Source organism: Diceros bicornis, chromosome 15 (assembly GCF_020826845.1).
Source record: "Diceros bicornis minor isolate mBicDic1 chromosome 15, mDicBic1.mat.cur, whole genome shotgun sequence".
Classification (NCBI taxonomy): domain Eukaryota; kingdom Metazoa; phylum Chordata; class Mammalia; order Perissodactyla; family Rhinocerotidae; genus Diceros; species Diceros bicornis.
In genome coordinates, this window is record NC_080754.1 from 66,401,205 (window position 1) to 66,422,732 (window position 21,528).

The window sequence follows — 21,528 nt, forward strand, 5'->3', positions numbered from 1 at the left end:
GCATTAACGTTACAATAAACCAGTCATTTTACAATGCAATTATACCTGTAAAGAAACCAAAAACCCATGAACTGCAGTCACTGAGGTAAGCCTAAACTAAATGTTAAAAAATCTTCCAGATTTATTTTTAATGATTAGTTGATAGCTTCAACTATAAGAATGCTGTGGGTTTGATTCAGGGTAACGTGGAAAGTACTAATTCCATCATGACACACAATTACTGAAGTCTTTGAAAATCAGAAAGGGAAAATTATCTTTAAAGATATATTTTAGACTACGGCTACTCACACACCTATAATATACCATTCTTATTTTTATAGCACTTGAGAAGGGCTCAATGCTCCAGGAAAGGCAGTTTAAGGCACGAAAAGTCAAGAACATTAAGCTTATTAAAAGCTTATTATTCCACTTTTCCCCTCATCACAAATAATGTTCTATGTTAAAAATAAATCAGTTTCCTAGATCACTGGAGAATAAAGAGCTGTGTCTAAATCAGTTCACTTTGGTGAACTGTTTACTGTGCTGAAACAAATTTCCAACCTTGAAAAGTTCTTCTTGGAATTCTATTAGAAAATCAACGTCCTGTATGAAAGCATAGGTAGAGATGAAATATTTAGACCATCAGGGAGCCCTTATACTCAGAGATGTTAGTACCATCAACAACTAGTACGTATATAAGAAGAACTATTCCATATAATCATTTGGCCTCACTGGTTTACTCTGAATCATATCTTTTTTTTCTACTGAGAAACATGAATTATGCAAAGTATTGTTATTTTCACCTTCTGGTAACTTAAGCCTTCTGTAAAACCATGCTTTGTGTGCAATCTATGATTTAGAGACATATGTTGAAGTTACAGTAATACTTAAAATACAGCCAAGCTTTCTTTCTCAGTCCATTCTGCTGGAAGAGTGAAGGAAGGTCAAAAGCTTGGTCTGGACAGGAAAAAGCAGAAGCACAGATGGCGTCACCTGAACAAATTCACTGGGTTAGAATATTAATATGTCTACAGTGAAATTATAGAACTTAAGAAATTTCTTTTGTTATGTTGGTTCTAGGTCAAAAGCTTAAGAAAGATAAGCTAATACAAGTCATTGAATTATACTCTAACTTCACATTAATATAAAATAAATCCACACAGCACACACACACACCCCATGTAAAACATTGCTTTAAGTTTTAATGTTTATTTCCCCAAGACAGCCTAGCCTGCACTCTACTTGGATAAATTTACAAGCTAGTTTTCTGCTGCTTCTAGTTTTAAACTTTAACCATGTTTCTGATGACAAGGAATGCTGCAAAAATACTCTAGTTCAACAAAGAGTTATGATCACAAAATAATTTTTATCCATTCTACAGTGTTTCAGAATTACCAGCTGATTTTTAAACACAAAGTAGATATAGATGCTAATGGTGGCTAATCTGGTATGTTTTTTATAGCAAACTGTTGTTCATGCAACACTTGTGCTCAAAGGGGAAGGCACAGGATTTCCTACAATGAGCCACCTTATAAAGAGTTCTTTTTGTACAAATTAATTTATGTCACATTTAATTTAGTGTGCATAACCTCAAAACTGAGGCATTATTCCAATTTATAAAAACCACTTGCATAACTTTTATGCAAGTTTTAAAAATACAAAGTTTTCTCCCTAAAGTGGCTCAAAATAGATTGTTCATGGCTGCCTACATCTAAGATAAAAAGATTCTAAAACAATTGAACAGATTAGGCATATTATTAAAGGTGTTCAAACCATTACTTGATTTGTACATCTACTCAAATCTCTTTATCGGTCTTTATTCAGCAGTACATATGCACCAAATTCCATTTTAGAAGTTTCCATATCATTTTCATAGAAAACAAAGTTTGAAAACAAGTAACATTTAAACACAGCACGGTATTCTACCACAACTGAAACTTTTTTCTTCTTCTTCTTTACAGGACTCAACAAAATCTAAAAATGAACTATGCCGTAGATTTACCTCATGCAAAGATCTTTATGTTACCTCTGAAAATGAAAAGGATGGCTTTTTAAAAGCACATTTTACTGTTTTATACTATTATGGCAATTTGTGTATTGCAACACAGTCTATTTTGAGGGAAATTTATGATTTTTTTCATGCAAAATTCTACACAAATTAGTTTTGATGATATGGAAAGCTTATCATAGCATCAAACATTCATCTGGTGCAAATGCACAGGGAAACCTTCCTGAAAAGTTTTCTGACTTGAGAAGCAACTAAAAAGCCAGTACTGGGTTAAGTAAAAAAAAAAAAAAAGAAAAAAAGAAAAAAAAAAAAAAAAGAAAAGAGGAGGTGGGAAAAGGGAAGAGGAGAATAGAAAACACAGGCTGCAGAGTAAACCAATGTCTGCTGCTAAACCGGTCTTTGTTTTCATGTCCAGTGTACATTAACACTTATGATCTCACTCTGATGATTTCCTAGGTTTGTTATCAGCCCCCTGAAGGCAAATCAAGCTTGCATGCGTTCACATACAGCACCACAACCATACCTCATACACAGTCACCAAGACTAGGAGTCTGCTTCATGAGTGAAGAGCCCTAGATTTGAAAGGTGACTCTGGCTCTCTCTCACTGAGCCAGACATTCATTCAACATTGTCCATTCACACATTGCTTCATAGCAAGGCCTGGGCTCATCTTCCTTTGACTTATATGGGCATCCTATTCTGTTTTATGCTTACAAGGCTTGAAGATGACAGTACGGCACTTTCTCCTCAATTGATATAGAGCAAGTCAATGTTCCTTCTCAGGCACTGAAGATCTGTGACCTGTAGCCCTTTTTACTTTGAACAACCTAAATAAGCATTCATGTAAAGTTTTCATTACACTTTGCCACTCATTCTCACTCGCATCCACTCGCCATCTTGACCTCATTTGGGCATTTTCTGTGATTCCAAATGAAATCTTCACATTTTCGTTCCCGATTTAATGCAGCAGCAGATCCCATGAGCCAAGCTGGATGGATCAAACCTTTTTATATATATGTATATATATATATATATATATATATATATATATATATATATATCTATCTCAGTGCTGCATTGTATCTAACTTCCACAACATCTTTCTAAAACTGGAACCCTTCTGTTGGTACATTGGCAGATGAATTGAAACCAAACGTTCCACCTTGTATTGCCTCTGGAACAAGGCTAGGATCTTCATCAATCTGAGGGAAAAAAGAAAGTGATGATTAGTTTTCAGTATACATAAAGAGCATCAGTAATATTTCCATTCACCCTAAACAAAGTATGAGAGAGATGAGGAGTGCCAACATTGTCCAACCACTCCCTTAGAAACCTGAAACATTTTGTAAAGGCTTTTTCTTAAGGGATGCCAAAATGAGAGGAAACTTAAGAGAATATGCAAGATGAATATCTTCAAAAAGTATGTAATAGATGCAATACATTGCACATGGTCCTACACCTCAAACTGAGAGGGTATTCACTATTATTTCCCTTGTACCTTGGCAAATAGATAAAGTTCATGACATTAAAAAAATTAATGCCACCACTTTTGGAGAGTAAGTGTAATCTTTGGTTAATTTTTTAACAGCAATTGAAGACAAATGACATTTGAGCTTAAAGTAGTAAAATAACAGCTCTGCTAATAATGGATAAAAAATCTTCTATATGCTTTATATCTAAAGGTTTTTTTTTTTTCCTGAGGAAGATTAGCCCTGAGCTAACATCTGTGCCAATCTTTCTCTACTTTTTATATGTGGGACACCGCCACAGCATGGCTGGTGAGTGATGTAGGTCCGTGCCCAGGATTCGAGCCTGTGAACCTGGGCCACTGAAGCGGAGCACGGGCAACTTCAACCACTCGGCCGTGGGGCCAGGCCCTAAAGGTTCTTTTTTGAAATACCACAAAATTATGAACCTATACTATAGTTCCTATAAATATGCACATTATCTGCATTTTTCTTTTCACAATGTAAGAGAGCAACAAAGACCTGCACATTTAGGTATTAGAAATCATAAGGCTTTGTGTATACCTAAGTGAAAATTAGGACTTCCAAAAATCCAACTTTAAGACATGATAAAAGCTAGCCTTAAAAGAGTATGCTCTTTTTAGATTTTACTTCTGATTTGTTTAACTGGTATTATATTCTAATAGCTTGATCATCAGGTAAATAGTCCACAATTTTCTTTTCTAGTACTGTCCTTGTTAGGTTAATGTTCAAACCCTATACACTTAACAAAATGTTTAATAACATTCCATTCTTTTTTGATAATGTGGAAACAGTTCATGGTATAAGACTTATTCTTTGAAAAGTTGAGAAAATCATTCAAGAAATCCACTGGTGGCTCTATCTAGTCATTATAATTTTCTAAGGAATAATTGCTTTTGGATTTAACTTGTCTACAGAGACAATATTAAAAATAAGTTAATACCCTAATTTCAACTACCATCTCCTGCCAATCTGAAGATACTTTTGTATACTATACCTTATGTTATATAGTAACTTATCTTTCTTAATGATTTATTATCTTCCTTTTATCTATCTTCATATTTGTTTTTGGTCACCAACTAAAAATAACAATATATTCAAATATGGATTAATTAATTGTCATAGAGGATTTATTATAGGATATACTAGTATTACTGGTTTGTTACAAACATGTTATGCTATTAAGAATATAAAATATGAGAACCATAAAGACATCAAGTGAAAATGAAGACTGACTTGTCCGGCGTCAAAAAAAATCCTTATCTTTTTTGCCGTCAGAGCTAATACTACTTTTTAACTCCCCGAGGGACTTTAAAATTTTGGAATATTTATGTCTCTGAACTAAGTGACATTACTGTCATATACCTATTTTAATTGCATTCCAAAAAAATACACACATTTGTGTCCTAGCTTACTATATTATTTCATCTAGGCTTATATTTATGCATAAAACTAAGAAAACTAAAAAATTATTAAATACATCATCTGAAGAGAAGAACTGATCAATGATCTCATAGGCCAATTTGTAGATATCTTCATTTTCATGATTTTGAAGCTGTTCAATTTTCTCCAGTCCTGCAAGAAATTTTATGAAGTGAAACAATGATAATATTTAAAAAGTAGTGACAAAAGAGTTACAATAATCTTGGGACCAGTTCTGGACTGCAAATCTACAACTTTTGGGAATCTATTCTAAAGGTGAATCTTAAAAATAAAAAGATTTTATGCACAAAGATATAGGATATTTATCTTAAAAAATTAACAAACTGAGTGTTTAATTGAATATAAATGTAAGCAACGGGACATCTATCTACTCAGCAGAATACTATATAACCACTGTTTCTAAGGAGTAATAACATAAAATTCTTTGCTTATTAAAAGTTAAAAGCAGATTCCTTCTACTTTCTAGCATCTGCCAAGTTTTTCTAGTGAGAATGTATGAAAAAAATTTAAAATACTGGTGATTAATAAATATGAGTGTTAAGACATCTGTTAAATATAACGGAAAATGATTAAGATCAACCACAGTATTTCAGGCGAAAAGGGAATTTTCCCTGTAAACATTAATGAATTTATTAAATCATAGGCAGAGCATATAACCTTAACATGTTGATATGCAAATTGGATCATTTTATTTTACAGAGGTAATTAATTTTAAGACCTCTATTTAAATAAAGTGAACTTGCCCTTTCTTCCTCTCTCTATTCCTTAAATGGAAGAAGTTCCTTTGGGCTCATTTCTCACTCTACACATTCTCCTAATGGGGCTCTTCCATTAAAAAATTTAGCTACTACATAAAGCCTGAGGACTTGTAAATCTATGGCTTCATTTCTTTTCTGAGCTTCAGATGCTTAAAATTTAAATGCCTGCATGATAATTCCTCCAGGACCTTTCACAGGTACCTAAAACTCAAACTGTCCCAAGCACAATTTGTTATTTGCCTTTCCTCATTTACACAGTGTCCATTCTACTGTGTTCTTACTTGGTGATAATCAACAACAGCTTCAAATCTGAGAGAAAGCCTTTCCCTCAGTACTCTACAATCAAATCTCAAAAACTTCAGTCTATCCATTCCTTGAATCTTGTCATCTACCCTTTGTCTCTACTATCACTGCCTTCATTTATTGTGGCCCGACCACCACACACTTTCCTAACTGGTTTCCTGGCCCCTGTCTCCAACAGTTTCATTCCTGATATCCATGCTCCATCTAAACACATCAATCCCCTAGGTAAATTCTTCTAATGGCTTGTCATACCCTATGGCAGAACCCATTGGGGAGCTTATAAGATACAGATTTCTGGGCTGCATGTCCAGTGAGGTAGGCAATGATCAAGACCTATATTTTTAGTATATAAAAATTAATTTTTAATAACTAAAATATATTTACATGGTAAAAGAAAAAAACAGTACTAAAATTTTTAACTACACCTGTTTTTAATTTTTCTGGTACTCACTTCCTAATTAGTTGCCTAATACTATTCCCCATCTCCTGTTCCGAACTTAATAGTTATGCATTGTTTTTTCTGTTGTTCTATTTGTCACTTTAGTAACTTTAAAAATACTTATTTCTTATTACATTAATTTTCAAGCCTCTGAAATCCTCCACTAACAAAGTTGAACATACAGGTTCTCCTACTCTTATAGTTACCTCTCCATTTACTTCTCAACTTCTGTCAGAAATACCTTTCCTTTTAGGCTTATCCAGGTTGGTAACATTTACATTTGGTTCCACAGCCACATCTGAGATTTCCATATTCTGTCTACATGTTCATCCTGAGAGTTAAAAGCTAAGATGTGTTGTTTACATTGCGGGTGGCTCTGGTACAAAGCCAGATTTGGGAACCACTGCCCTACAGAATACAGTACCTGCTGTGCTACAAAGCTGGTAAGACCGCAGGGGCCTGGTTGTTGGCTGTGTGTCTCTAGCTTCATCTTTCGGCAGTTTCTACCCCACACTTTGATTCAGCAACACTGTACTACTTATAATTTGCTGAATGCTATTTCTCACCTCAGGCTTTGCTCATGGTGTTATCTCTGCCTGGAACACATTTCATCCCTTTTTACTTTATTAATCCTTATTCATCTCTCAAAATCCAGCTCAGGTGTCACTTCCTGCTTCTTCCAGGATGGATTACGTATTTCTTTTGGTTGTATAATTCTATTAGGGTAATTAGCACATTAAATCAGTTCATATTTATCTCTATGACTAGACTACATGCCTTGAGGGCAAGAACTGTCTCTTGTTTACTACTGTCTTCCCAGTACCTTAGCACAGTGCCTGTTCAATATATGGTAGCAGTTCAGTTACTTAAGCATTATGCAAGAAGCTGAGCAGGACTTATACATATAGAATGTAGTATTTACTTTATTCTGTTACTTGATTATCTATGACAGAAAAATACAGAAGTGTCTTATTAGTCAGAAAATAAAAGTAGTTACAAAAAGAACATTAAAATGTGGAATAATAGCTTCTCACCTCCACATTCTTCTATAAGACTGGCTATGGTTTCTGCCTCATCTTCAGCCATTTTTAATATATTACTTAGTCCATCGAGTACTACTTGCACAACTTGTGCATCTTTTACTGTCAGCAAGTTGCAAAAAGGTGGGATAACATTTTGTTGGATTAGGTAGGCCACCTGAAGAATAAAAACACCATGATAGAACAGACATAAGTGAACTTCATTTGTGTACCATATGATCTCACTGGAATAATTCTGACTTAAAATTTTGAGTATGGAAACATGATTTCATCTCTAACATGTTAGACTACATTAATCTAACCTCCTTTTCTTTTTAATGTAGTAAGTTTATTTTTCTTGAACGTAGGAAAAAAAACTAAAGTGAAAATGAAGGAAGCACCTAACTTCATATAAAACGTTTCTCTGCCATAGGGAGTAGTTCCTTCAAAGATCCTTTCTCCTTTAAGATTAAGAAATTACAATATCAGTTAAGAGGCTGGATGATATTTTTTTAAAACTACGATTGTTTAACGTGAGAGCATCCATTGATTCTTTGCTGTGACATTTAGCACTCTCATATACCTGGCCAGCTCTCAATTCACTACTCAATTGGTTCTATACTATTTTCATAATATTTTTCTATCACTTTTAAATCTTGTTAGTTATTTCCACGCATTGTATCTATACTCTGCTCTGTACTCATATTTAAATGGATTCATTGCTTGCCACCAGTCTACAGCTTATTTCTGACAATTATCAGTTTATTATTTATCAGCTCCAAATCCATCCTTTTCACCTATTTCTGAAACATATCTGGGACCTTTAAAACTCATTTTCTTTTGCCAGTTGGCACAATGGTAACAAGCTTTGTCATCCGCACAACTTTGAGAATGAGTGCCTCTTCAAATTTTACGTCCTAGGCACCTCACATTTCTCACCCAAGTTCCTAGTCTCAGCCTTTTGGTTGAGTTTAGTTTCTTGTTTGGTTTGCTGCTGGTAAATTGTTGTTGTTGTTTTGCTTTCTTTTTGTTGCTGTTGTTCATTTGTTAGGAGAATCTGTGAGGCAGTTTCATTCTGCCCTATTAACCTAAAAAATCCTGTTTTATTCTTACTACTGTTAAAAAACAAAAAAACAATCTGGACTCTATGTGCTTTGCTCTTATTACTATGGATTAGAAAATTCTTGTAGGTCAAGAAGTTGGAAAGAGAACACTTCTCATCTATGAAATATCACTAAAGGAAGTCAAGGTAACACTTTCATGGAGGAGGAAAAAAAAAAATCACAGAATGCCTGTTATCTTGCTACTATTTTTTATTTTTATTTTTTGGTGAAGAAGAATGGCTCTGAGCTAACATCCGTTGCCAATCTTCCTCTTTTTGCTTGAGGAAGATCGTCCCTGAGCTAACATTTATGCCAATCTTTCCTCTATTTTGTATGTGAGACACCACCACAGCATGGCTTGATGAGTGGCATAGGTCTGCGCCCGGGATCTGAACCCGAGAACCCGGCCCGCCGAAGCAGAGTGCACGAACTTAACCACTACACCACTGGGCCAGCCCCTCTTGTTATTATTTTAAATTATGATTTACTGAAATCTAAACCTTAGAATTATCCGTACTGTTGTTTTACCAGTTTTGAGAAATAAATAAGAGCTGAACTTACTTGATCTTTCCTTCCACTAATTGTTAAATTACTTATGGCCCAAGCAGCTTCTTTCTGAGTGCCAAAATCCCCCTGTAAAAGCAAAGCAAAGGATAGAAATTGCAACATAGGGTAAATTGGAAAAAAAGTTTTCTGAAATGAGTTTTCAACTGCTTATTTCCCCAGGTTTTCTTCTAGCCTTTCTATATGCATACACAATCTTTACTTATTAAGATAAGCCTTTGAACCCAATTTACCCTAAACAAATGGTGAATCCTTTTTGTGAACTCTCTTAGCAACAAACTGAGTTGATATTACTATTCAATAATATCAGATTAAATGAAGTCAATGATAAAATAAAATTAGTCAAGAAAAATATGGGAAAATGTACAATTTCACTTTAATCAAAGTGACAAATTTGACAAAGCTAAAATAAAGAATCCTTTTAAACACATAGTTTTAAAAATGATAATGCCCACCATTAATGAGACTATGATAAAGACATTTACCCTCATATATTGCATTTCAAATACAAATTGAAAAAATATATTTAAAAATCACTTAAAAAGTCATATATAATTTAGTAATCTCACCTTTGAGAATTTACCAAGAAAATAATTTAAAACAAAGTAATATTATGTATCTTTCTACATTTTGACTTAGCACATAATAGTCAAAAAGTAAAAGTAGCTAAAATTCTCAACAACAGGGGAATAACTGACTAATTGCAGTAAATCTACTGAATGAAATAATAACCAGCTATTAAATATTAAGACGACTAGCAACCTGGAAAAATGCTTACGATGTACTAAGAACAAACATATATAAGTAAGAGGAATGAAAATGAAAACCGTAGTGGGATATCTATTCTTACTTATCAGATTGATAAAATGAAAATATCTGTCACTGAGGCTGGTAGGAGTGCAAAATGATACAACCCTTACAGAGGGAGATGGGCATTTATATAGCAAAATTTACAGATATGCCTATCGATAGATCCAGTAATCCCAAGTATAACCTGGTGAAAACATGGAAAAAATTTACAAACTATTCCTAAAATACTATTTAGCAGCAAAACACTAGAAACATTTCAAATATCATAAAATAATAAATTGATTGAATACATTACAGTACGTCCATACAGTGAGTTCTATGTAGCCACAAAAGGAATAAGGACAAAAAAGGGAATAAGGAGGCTCTCTACATAGTGCTATGGGAGTTATCTCCAGGATATATATATATTTTAAAAGTAATGCAAGAAGAATATATAGTAGGCTACCTTTTGTGTAAGAAAGGGTGGGAATAGGCATATATATATATATATATATACACACACACACACAGGCATCTGCTTATATTTAAAGAAGAAACATGGATGAATAAACCAAAAATTAATAAAAATGATTAGCTGTAAAGGAAGGGAGCGAACAGAGGGGAATGGACAGAAATGGAAGTTACACCTTTGTGTATGTACTCTGAAAACAAGGCACATATTTTTTACTTGGAAACCACATAAATACTTTATATAACCAAAAGCAAAATTAAAAAACTAAAATAAAAACTAAAGTAATTTCCCAAAATAAAAAACAAAAAACAAATAACCTAACTATATATCAAGTTGGTGGCTCAACTATACATACAGGAATTATACAAGAATTATTTCAAATGACACATTATTTTTAAGTACATCCTTCACAAAATGTATCCTAAAGACAAAAAAATCCTCAAGGAAATCTCGAAAATGGAGTAGTTATGTTGTTAGTGGCAAGGTGGTCTTGTTATTTTGATAGGTTTTATATTATATATCTCAATATACAAGGCAAACAATTATGTTCATGTTTTTAGGAAGATTTCCAGCATAAGAGAAAAGAGAAGAAACTATAAAATCAAAGAAGTGAAAGTAACAACACTATTATCTTAAACACCCAGTAATATCCGATAGCTTCCTTTCATTCATGATTTGTTTCTTATAAATTCTCAAGTTGACGAAAATAAAATATAGTTTTCACTTTCTAAAAAAAAAAAAACCCATTATCACCTGTTTTGTTCACTCAGGCCTAGAAACAATGACAACCTTGTAGCAATGATTATCCTTAGTACATGCACTACGATATTTAAATACCATTTGCTACAAAAAGGAACGAGGTCACCCTGGAGGAATAGTTAATTCCAGGTCTAGGTTAGAAAATATACAAGACAAGCCTGGGAATCATGTCACATCCACAACATTAGGAAGCTCTAAAAAACCACTGGGGTGATGTAAAAAAGACACAGGCACTAAATTTAAGAGGTTCCCATTGGTCAGGGACAACTTGAGTGTCAGAAAGAATAACTACAATGGACTAAAACTTCCAAAAAAAAAAATATATATATATATAAAAATCCATAATTTCCTAATGACACTAAAAACTCCACCCTAGGAGACTTTTGAGGTTATTAGGGAACCATGTCATTCTAAAAACTGAGTGATAATGAGCAAGAATCAAGCATTTATCTTGCTTCTCCTATGTGAAATATATTTCAGAGTAAACCAATAACTGATAAGAAGAAGCTCTTTATTGAAGAATCATGGTTAACACATAAAGAATGACAGAATTAGAAAGTCATCATTTTGCGGTTCTTAGCCATCAATGACTGCCTAAAAACCATTAGGTGAAAGATTGATGGATAACTTTATATAATAATCAGCTGGAGTAGGCTGATAACACCTGAGCTCACTTATCAATCTTAATATCACTAGATGTAGAAGAAACAGTGTCTCCTGATGTGAATCATTAGGAAGTACAGAGCAGTGGATTAAGTATTCTTGCCTAAGAAACTGAACCTGATCTACCAGTTTATAGGAAACTAGCCTCTATTACCAGTTTGTAGGAAACATGGAAGAAAAGAAGATGGAGGTATCTTCTCTTTAATTACAGATCAGCGTTCCGAAAAAAACCGCATGCTGTGATAGTGACTTTTTGTGTGTGTGTGTGTGTGTGTGTGTGTGTGAGAGGAGATCAGCCCTGTGCTCAATCCTCCTCTTTTTTGCTGAGGAAGACTGGCCCTGGGCTAACACCCGTGCCCATCTTCCTCCACTTTATATGGGACGCCGCCACAGCATGGCTTACCAAGCAGTGCGTCGGTGCGCGCCCAGGATCCAAACCGGCGAACCCCACGCCGCCGCAGCGGAGCACATGCACTTAACTGCTTGCGCCACCGGGCAGGCCCTGATAGTGACATTTAAAACCGTCTCCTTCCCAAAGGTTAATGTAAGCATGAGAGATGATATGGCATAGGTTTAAAGAGCATACTTATTTGCTGTTTGATCTTGGGCAATTTATTCGTTTACACTATAGTTTCTTCATCCGTCAAATGAGGATAATTCTTAACCTCACAGAGTTACAATATTAAATGAGGTAATATACGTAAAGTGCTTAGAACAATATGTAATTATTTATAATCAGTGGTAACAATATGAATTTTTAAATAAATCCAAGGATGGTGATAATTTTGGTAAAAGAATGATACAAAAGAACGGGTAAGAGTTTCTAAAAAGAAATGTTTCTTGTATATAAAAACTGCTGGGTTTTTAAGTTTTAATATTAATACTACTTTACTGTAGTATTCATGCCACTGTACAGGTTCTAATTAAACAGAAAAGTAATTATTCATGTAATTCGTTAAATTTAAATCCCTTTCCTCTTACTCAGATACATACAAGATGATTTTCTTACCTTATCCAAAAGGTGTATTATCATTGGTACAAGATTGGCATCAATTACGGCCTGAACCTGCTGTTGATTTCCTGCAGTGATGTTAGAGAGGAACCATACTGCTTCCTGCAGAACAAGACTCCTTCAATATTTCTCATTAAAAAACAAAATCTGCATCCAAACTAAGAAAAAATACATTCACTACCTACAATGTTCAAATGATTTCCCTATGGAATGAGTTCCATAATAAACATTTTAGGAATCTCAACTCCTCTATCCCCTTTTCCATATTTTCTTTGGATAAATTGCTAATGGCCCTAATGAAATAACCCTTCTAAAGAACTTTTGAAAGCAATGTTCCCAAACACTAAGACTCAAAAGAAGCTTGGCTGAACAAATACTAAAAAATCGATGAGCTGTAATACAAATACAAATCCTACAACTATTGTAAATGAGATTCTGCATCCCCCTCGCGTAATGTGCTTTATTCTCTATTCTATTCTGATCAAGAGTTCTAACTAAGAGAGATAAATCTCAATTATCTATGATAAAGGAAACATGAAAACTGAAATAGTGGATTGTTTAGTATACTTATTTGTAACAGTCTTTCACCACACCATTTCTCTCAAGAGCTAAAGCAGAGCCAGATGTTTGACGCTTTATTGGTCTACCTTCATGATCTTTTTATGCTACCCTTTACACAACAGTGGTGCTACTTTTGCTAAAATGATTAAGTTTTTTTTTTTTTTTTTACAAGTTTCATACATGATAAATGCACACTGAAACCAGGTAGCATGAAATAAGACAAAATATCTACCTAACATCCTATGTAGGATATTACTATAACTTACCAATCTTAATAAATCTATTAAATTTAAGAATTTACTAAAAGGGAATCATTTCTCTATTTTAAAAAACTAGTAAATAGGTTTTACTTTAAAAACTATTAGTATTAGCTAGTGTGCAGCAGGCTCTTCTGGATCAGATCACAGGACCATGTTTAACGACCCTGTTAGAGATTTTAGGGTGCTAGACTACTTAGGTGAGCTGTTCTTGGGTTTTAATCATCGGCAATGTTGTAATCAACAACCCATGTATTCTACAACAGCCTCAGATGCACTCCAATATCAGCATCACTAGTCAGTGCCCCCTTTCCATAGCCTCCAGGAGCACACACACATGCACACATACTCTCTATTAAGTATCTACAAAACATTAAACTTAGATTAATTACTTTACATACTAAAAATTTCCAATCATACAACATTCAACACCCAATTATCTCTATTTCATCATTTCCAAGAGAGCCAAGTTTGCACTGTTTACAATTGGTTTGTTTTATTATGGAAAAATCATATACTAATCCATGTTATAAAGAATAAAATATTTTATTTGCTCCTGATGTCTAAATGAGTTTATATTAATAATCAATATTATAGACACTTCTGAGTCCCTAATTCTACAAATGAAAACTGCTAATATTTTACATACTACTTATTAAATAGTATGTAAAAATACTTACTTTATTAATTTTCTCTTTGGGATGTGTCAGAAGTGCAGGGAAGTGTGAAAGAGCATCACAGTTCAAAACTACTTGTGTTTGCTCATCAGTTCCAGTAACAATGTTGCCCACAGCTCGAAGTGCAGCAGTCTGAAACACAAAAAGATTTAATGAGATGCTGTTCTATGTGAAATATTCCTTATTAGCACAAAGGTATGTTTGGCAGGTTATGAAAGATACATTCATTCATGCCAACCTATCCTTTTTGAGCAAGTTGTGTCAGACAATGATTTAGGTACAGGGGAGTGAATAGGACAGACACAAATCCTAGCTCTTACGAAGCTTACATTACTGTAGGCGAAGGCAGTCAATAAACAAACAAATAAGGATAATTTTAGATAGTAATTAGGGCCATAAAAAAATAAGATACTACTTTAGATTTTAGACTGAGTGTTTCCATAAGCTAAAAAGAAAACAGTGCCTTTCTGAAGGAAAGCTGGAATCTGCTTAACATATGAGATTTCATTATCATATGAATTTGAATTATCAATTATTTTTCTACAGTTGGATTAGGTCATTTTCTGTCAAGTTAAAGCTTTTGTAGCGTAATGAAATCCCACACCATCGTCATCTGTCTGGAACGTGAATCTCCCTTTGTCCACTGTATCTACACTGTATATGCTATCCACCCGTTAATCATTTAGTAGCTATCTTGGTTATCAGATCAACCATCTTGATATTGCAGTGCTTGTGTTCAAGTAACCCTTATTTTAATTAATAATAGCCCCAAAGCGTGAGAGTAGTGATGCTGGCAATTCAGATATGCCAGAGAGAACCTGTAAAGTGCTTCCTTTAAGTGAAAAGGTGCAAGTTCTTGACTTAACAAGAAAAAAAATCGTACGCTGAGGTTGCCAAGATCAACGGTAACTTTTATTACAGTATATTGTTATAATTGGTCTATTTTATTATTAGTTATTGTTGTTAATCTCTTCCTGTGCCTAATTTGTAAATTAAACTCTATCATAGGTACGTATGTATAGGAAAACACAGTATATATAAGGTTTGGTACTATCCGTGGTTTCAGGCACCCACTGGGGGTCTTGGAAAGGATCCCCTCCGGATAACAGAGGACTACTGTACTTCATTCCTTTTCATACCCCAACACTCTTCTGCTGTATGGATATGCCACATTTTATTTAATCATTCATTAGTTGATGGACATTTGGCTTGTTTCCACTTTTTGGCTATAATGAACAATACTGCCATGAACATTTGTGAACAAGTTTTTATGTGAACATGTGTTTTCAGTTCTCCTGGGTATATACCCGGGCGTGAAACTGCTGGGTCATACGATAACTTCATCTCTCACTTTTTGAGCCACTGTCAAACTATATTCCACAGAGGCTGTACCTCTTTACACTCCCATCAGCAGTGTATGAGGATTCCACATTCTATACATCCTTGCCAACATCTGTTACTGTCTTTTTGATCATAGCCATCGTGGTGGGTATGAAGTGGTATCTCACTGCAGCTTTGATTTACATTTCCTTAATGAGTAATGATGTTGAACATCTTCTCATGTGCTTACTTTACTGATCGTTTGTATGTCTTCTTTGGAGAATAGTATTTAAAACTTTTGCCCATTTTTAAATTGGGCTGTCTTTTTATTGTTGAGTTGTAAGAGTTCTTTATGTATTTTAGATACAAGTCGCTTTTCAGATATATGATTTGTAAATATTCTCTTCCATTCTGTGGGTTGTCTTTTCACTTTCTTGATGGTGTCCTTAGAAGCACAAGTTTTTAATTTTGGTAAAATTCAATTGATATATTTTTTCCCTTAGTTGCTTGTGCTTGTGGTGCCATATCTAAGAAACTACTGCCTAATCCAACTTCATGAAGATTTACGCCTATGTTTTCTTCTAAGAGGTTTATACTTTTAGCTCTTATATTTAAATGTTTGATCATTTTGGGCTAATTTTTATGTATGGTGTGAGGCAGGGGTCCAACTACATTCTTTTACATGTGGATAAGCAATAGCCTCAGCACCATTTGTTGAATAGACTATTTTTTGTTCAATGAATTTTCTTGGCACCTTTGTTGAAAATCAATTGATCATAAATGTATGAGTTTATTTTTGGACTCTTGATTCTATTTCATTGATCCATTTGTCTATTCTGATCCCAAAGTCTTATTTATTCTAGCTTTGTAGTAAGTTTTCAAAGTGAGTAGTCCCCAAATTTTGTTTTTTTAAGATTGTTTTGGCTGTTTCTGGGCCCCGTGTATTTCCATACAGATTTTAAGATTAGCTTGTAAGTTTCTGCAAAAAAAGCAACTGGGATTTTAACAGGAATTACATTTAATCTGTAGATAAATTTGGGGAGCATTGCCATCCTAACAATACTAAGTCTTCTAATCCACAAGCACAGACGTCTTTCCATTTATTTAGGTCTTCTTTAATTTCTTTCAAAAATGTTTTGCAGTGATCCAGCTTCTTTAACAAATAAATTTAAAAGAAGAAAGAAAAAAAGAAGAAAGTTGTAGAGTAATAGAAACATAAAGACATAGCTACCAAATACAATGTGTCGACCTTGTTTGGATATTGATTTGGTTGAACTGTGAAAAAAATATGAAGCAATCAGTAAAAATTTGGATACTGACTGGATTTTAACATTAAGATTTTTTAAAGTGCTCTAATGGTACTGTGTTTATGTTAAAAATAGCCTTACATTTTAGAAATGCAAGCTGGATGAAATTATATGATATCTGGGATTTGTGTCAAAATAATTTGAGGATGGGGGTGAGCAGGTATATAGAGGAATCCTACATGGAGATTCATCACACTATTCTATTTTCCTAAATTATGGTATGGAAGTTGCAAATGTTTTTAAAAATCTCTATTAGTTATTAGGTAAAGTATAGAATATTAACTTTCCTTGAGAGCTGGCTAAAGAAAAATCCCAAGCCCTATTTCCTCAATGAAGCCCAGTATTAAACTGAAGATGCATTCTGAAAAGACAAAAACAAAATACAAACCAAAATCCTATACCAAGACATAAGTACTACACTTAAGAAATGCAAACTTAATGATAAACATCTAGTGAGAATATTTAAAATAAGCCATGAATACCCCTAAATGACAAACTACTCTATTAATCAATTCTTTTTGAATTTAGTTAAGTGTTCCCTCTTTCTTTAAAGTGCTTTAAATTTTAAGGCGGTAGGCCTCCATTCTGACTATACATGAGTATCACCTGAAGAGCTTTTTAAAGCCTGGGTTTCTATGAAATATCCCAGATTTACTGAAACAAAATCTCTAGGGGTTGAGCAAGGGAAATAGTTTTTCTCTTTAAGCTTCACAGTTGATTTTGATGTCCAGCCAGGGCTGAGAAATAGTGAATTAGGTTAGCTGTTTTCCTTATGCTATTTTAGACTCTAAGCCATTATAGGAAGAAAGCATACTATTTACCTCAGAAGGGTAGGGAGAGCTTGCTGCATCTCCCTTCACCACTGTAGTCTGACAGTTACTGCTTGTAATACTTGTGTGAACTTCTCACACTCTTTTTTGGCTCTTTCTAGATCCCGGTTCTTTTGGATAAATATTTATGTGGAAGGATTTAAAAATAATATATGAATAAAAATTAAATACAATAATTTTAAATAATTGAAAGGAAACAATTTAGGAAGCACCTAAGCAGCATATTTCAGTACAAAGCCTCTATTGCAGTTGCCAGTGAAGCTAAGCATTAACTGAACTTGCCAGGTGCAGTGGAGGAGAATAAAAAAGGACAGCTAGAGAGCAGGGGAGGAAGAGTAGGAGAGGGGAAGGAAAAAAAAAAAACAGGAAGAGTAAGAAAAATAAAAGTATGAGCCGGCCCCGCGGCTTAGCGGTTAAGTGCGTGTTCTCCGCTGCCGGTGGCCCAGGGTCGGATCCCGGGTGCACACCAATGCACCGCTTCTCCGGCCATGCTGAGGCCGCGTCCCACATACAGCAACTAGAAGGATGTGCAACTATGACATACAACTATCCACTGGGGCTTTGGGGGGAAAAAAAAGGAGGAGGATTGGCAATAGATGTTAGCTCAGAGCCGGTTTTCCTCAGCAAAAAGAGGAGGATTAGCACGGATGTTAGCTCAGGGCTGATTTTCCTCAAAAAAAAAAGAAAAAGAAAAGTATCAATCCTTGTTTCAGATGCCACCCAAGCTGCTATATGAATTGCCCTGGTCTATATTAGAAATCAGTAATTTACAAAGGAGTTGACCTGGTTGGTTTTTTGGGGGTGGGGGGTGGGGTAGGGGAGGCGAGGTTTTTGTTGAACTATAGTACTCCCACCTCATTTTCTCCATCTTTAAAACGGGGATATAATAATTCAGTCTTTTCATCACAGATATGTTATTAGGCTAAAAATATACTTTAAACTATTGAAATTGCCCATTTTCAAATATCACGCTTAAAGCAATTAGTGGTAAGAGAAACATATTTTTATCAACAACAAACTCACCTGAACTTTAACTTCCTGGTGGCTGAGCAGAGGAACCAAATGACGGACTATTTCAGAGTCTATTACCATCTGTATCTGTTCATTACCAGCATCAGTAAGATAAGATAGGGCCCAGACAGTATCTACCAATATCTAATGAATAAAATGAAAATTGAAATAGCCTTTGAATATTTTCTCATTTTAATAATTCTTAACCATACAGAATAATCTATGACTGTTCTACCAACTTCTTTCTTCCTTTCTTCTCTCACCTCAATTCCCTGGAATCTTAATCTTCTCTATTACACTAGACGTCATCATCTATGAATGTCTGTATTAAGTATGCACATATTCTAGCCATATTCAGGATGTTTAGGTTAACTATGATCTCGATCACATATTAGCAACCAATCTTAATTCACCAAGATATAAACACACTACATAGCACATGAAATACGAAAAAAAGACATTCTCTTTCCCAAATGCTCAGACCGAGGGATAATAGGTCCAAAGACATTGTGGTAAATGTATATAGTAGGAAATAATACACGTATGTAACATACAAAGTGGTTCAAAACATCTGGGCTAAATGGATATATTCAAGGTGTTCTCTAGAACCAGTGGTACCATGTAGGTATGTCTAAAGCCAGTACTCCAGTATTAAGATTATAGTAGTTTCATCTTTTTGAATCAGTTTGCTTTGCCTTATAAAACTGGAGGCAACTTTCTAAATAGTGCAAGTCTCCCAAAGCTGCAAATCAAGATATTAAAAGCAACCATAGATCAACGTGTGAGATCCATAACCAAAAAATATGTTCTAGTAAAAAAAGAAAATACAGAATTTATATTATACCAGCTGCCAAAACTAGTTACAAAAAACCCCTCTGCAGGGGCTGGCCTGGTGGCACAGTGGTTAAGTGCGCGCGCTCCACTTCGGTGGCTTGGGGTTCACGGGTTTGGATCCCTGGCGCGCACCGACGCACCGCTTGTCAAGCCATGCTGTGGTGGCGTCCCATGTAAAGTAGAGGAAGATGGGCTGGGATGGCAGTCCAGGGCCAGTATTCCTCAGAAAAAAGAGGAGGATTGGCATTGGATGTTAGCTCAAGGCTAGTCTTCCTCACCCAAAAACAACCCAACCTCTGTAATTAACTTATATTAAGAAATAGCCTATAATTTTTAATGCTGATATTTTAAAGTACAGCAGACCATTGTGTTTCATTTCTCTTTGTATGTTAAGTCCTAATTAGAAGTTATGGCCAAAAAGAAGTATGACAAAACTGTTAAACTGCTGCATAAATAATACAACTATTGACAAAGACATAGCAATAATTGCGCCTAGAACTTTACTTCCAAAGCCTTTCCGGAATATGGACTCTGTCAAAAGACAAGCCAGAAAAAGTTTGAAACCTTTAAAATTCTAAACCAGTGTTATGTTAAAAACATCCAAGAAGCTCCTAGAAGGATAAAACAGCATTTTGCTGCTGTTCCTTTCAGAATATCAGGAAAGGTCTATGAATATTTTTAATGCAAAAAGAAGATACCAAATGAAAAAATGCACAAACATGAAGTGGTCAAAATATGTGAAACAACTAAATTTCAATTTATAAATGTAACTATTTTTTTCTGGAGTACTAACATATGCCAAAATTTGTTGATATAGGCAAAAAATTTCAAGTTACTTGTGCATGACTGTATGTAAAATCCAGATACATCTTTTAAAAAAGGCCCAATACTAAACATGTCATTAATATGCTCACATCAAAATCACAATTTAAATCAGACTAGATCTCATATATACTTTTTATATCAAAGTTAATATTCTATAAGTTTACTAATTACAACTAGAGTGTAATTTCAGTGTTTCACTTATAGTTTGCGGAAGCAGTTTTTACTCTTTTTTTTTTTTATTTCTCTGATGGCCTCATTTAAGAACTTGCTGCTAAGCGTTTACTTAAGAAGATTTTATTTTAGTAAACAATATTACTTAGTAAACATGCTACTAAAAAAAGAATAATGAAAACTGGCTTGAGAAATTCAAGACACATCAAAAGCAAGAAAAAGGGAGTTATAACCTCAACTGGATTGGGGTAAACAGGTGGAAAGAACACAATACATCTCTGAATAAAGTCAACCAAGATGTCTGTTTTCTGCTAGAGGTATACACTTTGAGATTAATATTTCTTAGAAATCTTTTAAAAGTCAAGTATTAAAATTTGTAATTTAATCAAAGAACTTGGCTATAAGGAGCCAAAATCAAAAATTGTTTACATGGTTTTTAAGCTCCTAGACTATCTGGAGCTAAAAAAAAAAATCTTTAGAGCAAAGATCACATTCATCTAAGGGATTCTGTACATTATGTCACTGCTTGATGTAGTATAATTTTAATTTTAATTTGTTCTATATGCTTGAGAGAGATCTTGGCAGAAAGGTCTTACCCAAGAAACTGTAAAGGAACAAGGCAGCTTATCAAACATTGGTCGTCATACCAAAGCATGCATTTAAGAACCACACACGTGCCTGCTGGTTGCTACACCTTTGACCCGTGTCATTCCTTTACCCATTATATTCCTAGCTTTTCTAACACACTGAAGGCAAAACTGCCTCATAAGCAGTCAGAGCACTTTCTCACCTCATTCACACTTTCTAAGTTGCTCTTTCCTTTGCCATCTGTTGGCAAGAATGGTAAGAATGAATAAGATATATTTATTATGTTTAAAATCTAGTCTGCACTGATTTTTTTTCCTTGTTGTTTGGATAATCAAGAGTTATCTCTATA

The 21,528-nt window shown here is 34.4% G+C and overlaps 1 protein-coding gene and 1 non-coding gene across 3 annotated transcripts in view; both read right to left on the minus strand.

Moving 5' to 3' along the window:
• Positions 1 to 1,156: 1,156 nt before the first annotated feature.
• The window catches only part of KPNA4 (karyopherin subunit alpha 4), a 58,439-nt gene continuing 38,067 nt past the window's right edge, over positions 1,157 to 21,528 (minus strand). For both annotated transcript variants that reach the window (XM_058556484.1, XM_058556485.1), the window contains 7 exons: positions 18,774 to 18,905; positions 14,297 to 14,425; positions 12,796 to 12,900; positions 9,101 to 9,172; positions 7,452 to 7,614; positions 4,955 to 5,049; positions 1,157 to 3,189 (listed from right to left, as the gene is read on the minus strand). In XM_058556484.1, coding sequence (XP_058412467.1) covers positions 3,091 to 3,189; positions 4,955 to 5,049; positions 7,452 to 7,614; positions 9,101 to 9,172; positions 12,796 to 12,900; positions 14,297 to 14,425; positions 18,774 to 18,905 — 795 coding nt within the window. In that variant the 3' untranslated portion in view covers positions 1,157 to 3,090. The remainder of the gene's footprint in view (positions 3,190 to 4,954; positions 5,050 to 7,451; positions 7,615 to 9,100; positions 9,173 to 12,795; positions 12,901 to 14,296; positions 14,426 to 18,773; positions 18,906 to 21,528) is intronic.
• LOC131415113 (small Cajal body-specific RNA 7) lies at positions 13,751 to 14,075 on the minus strand. The gene has a single exon (XR_009222342.1). It is a non-coding gene; the product is annotated as a small Cajal body-specific RNA 7 (non-coding RNA).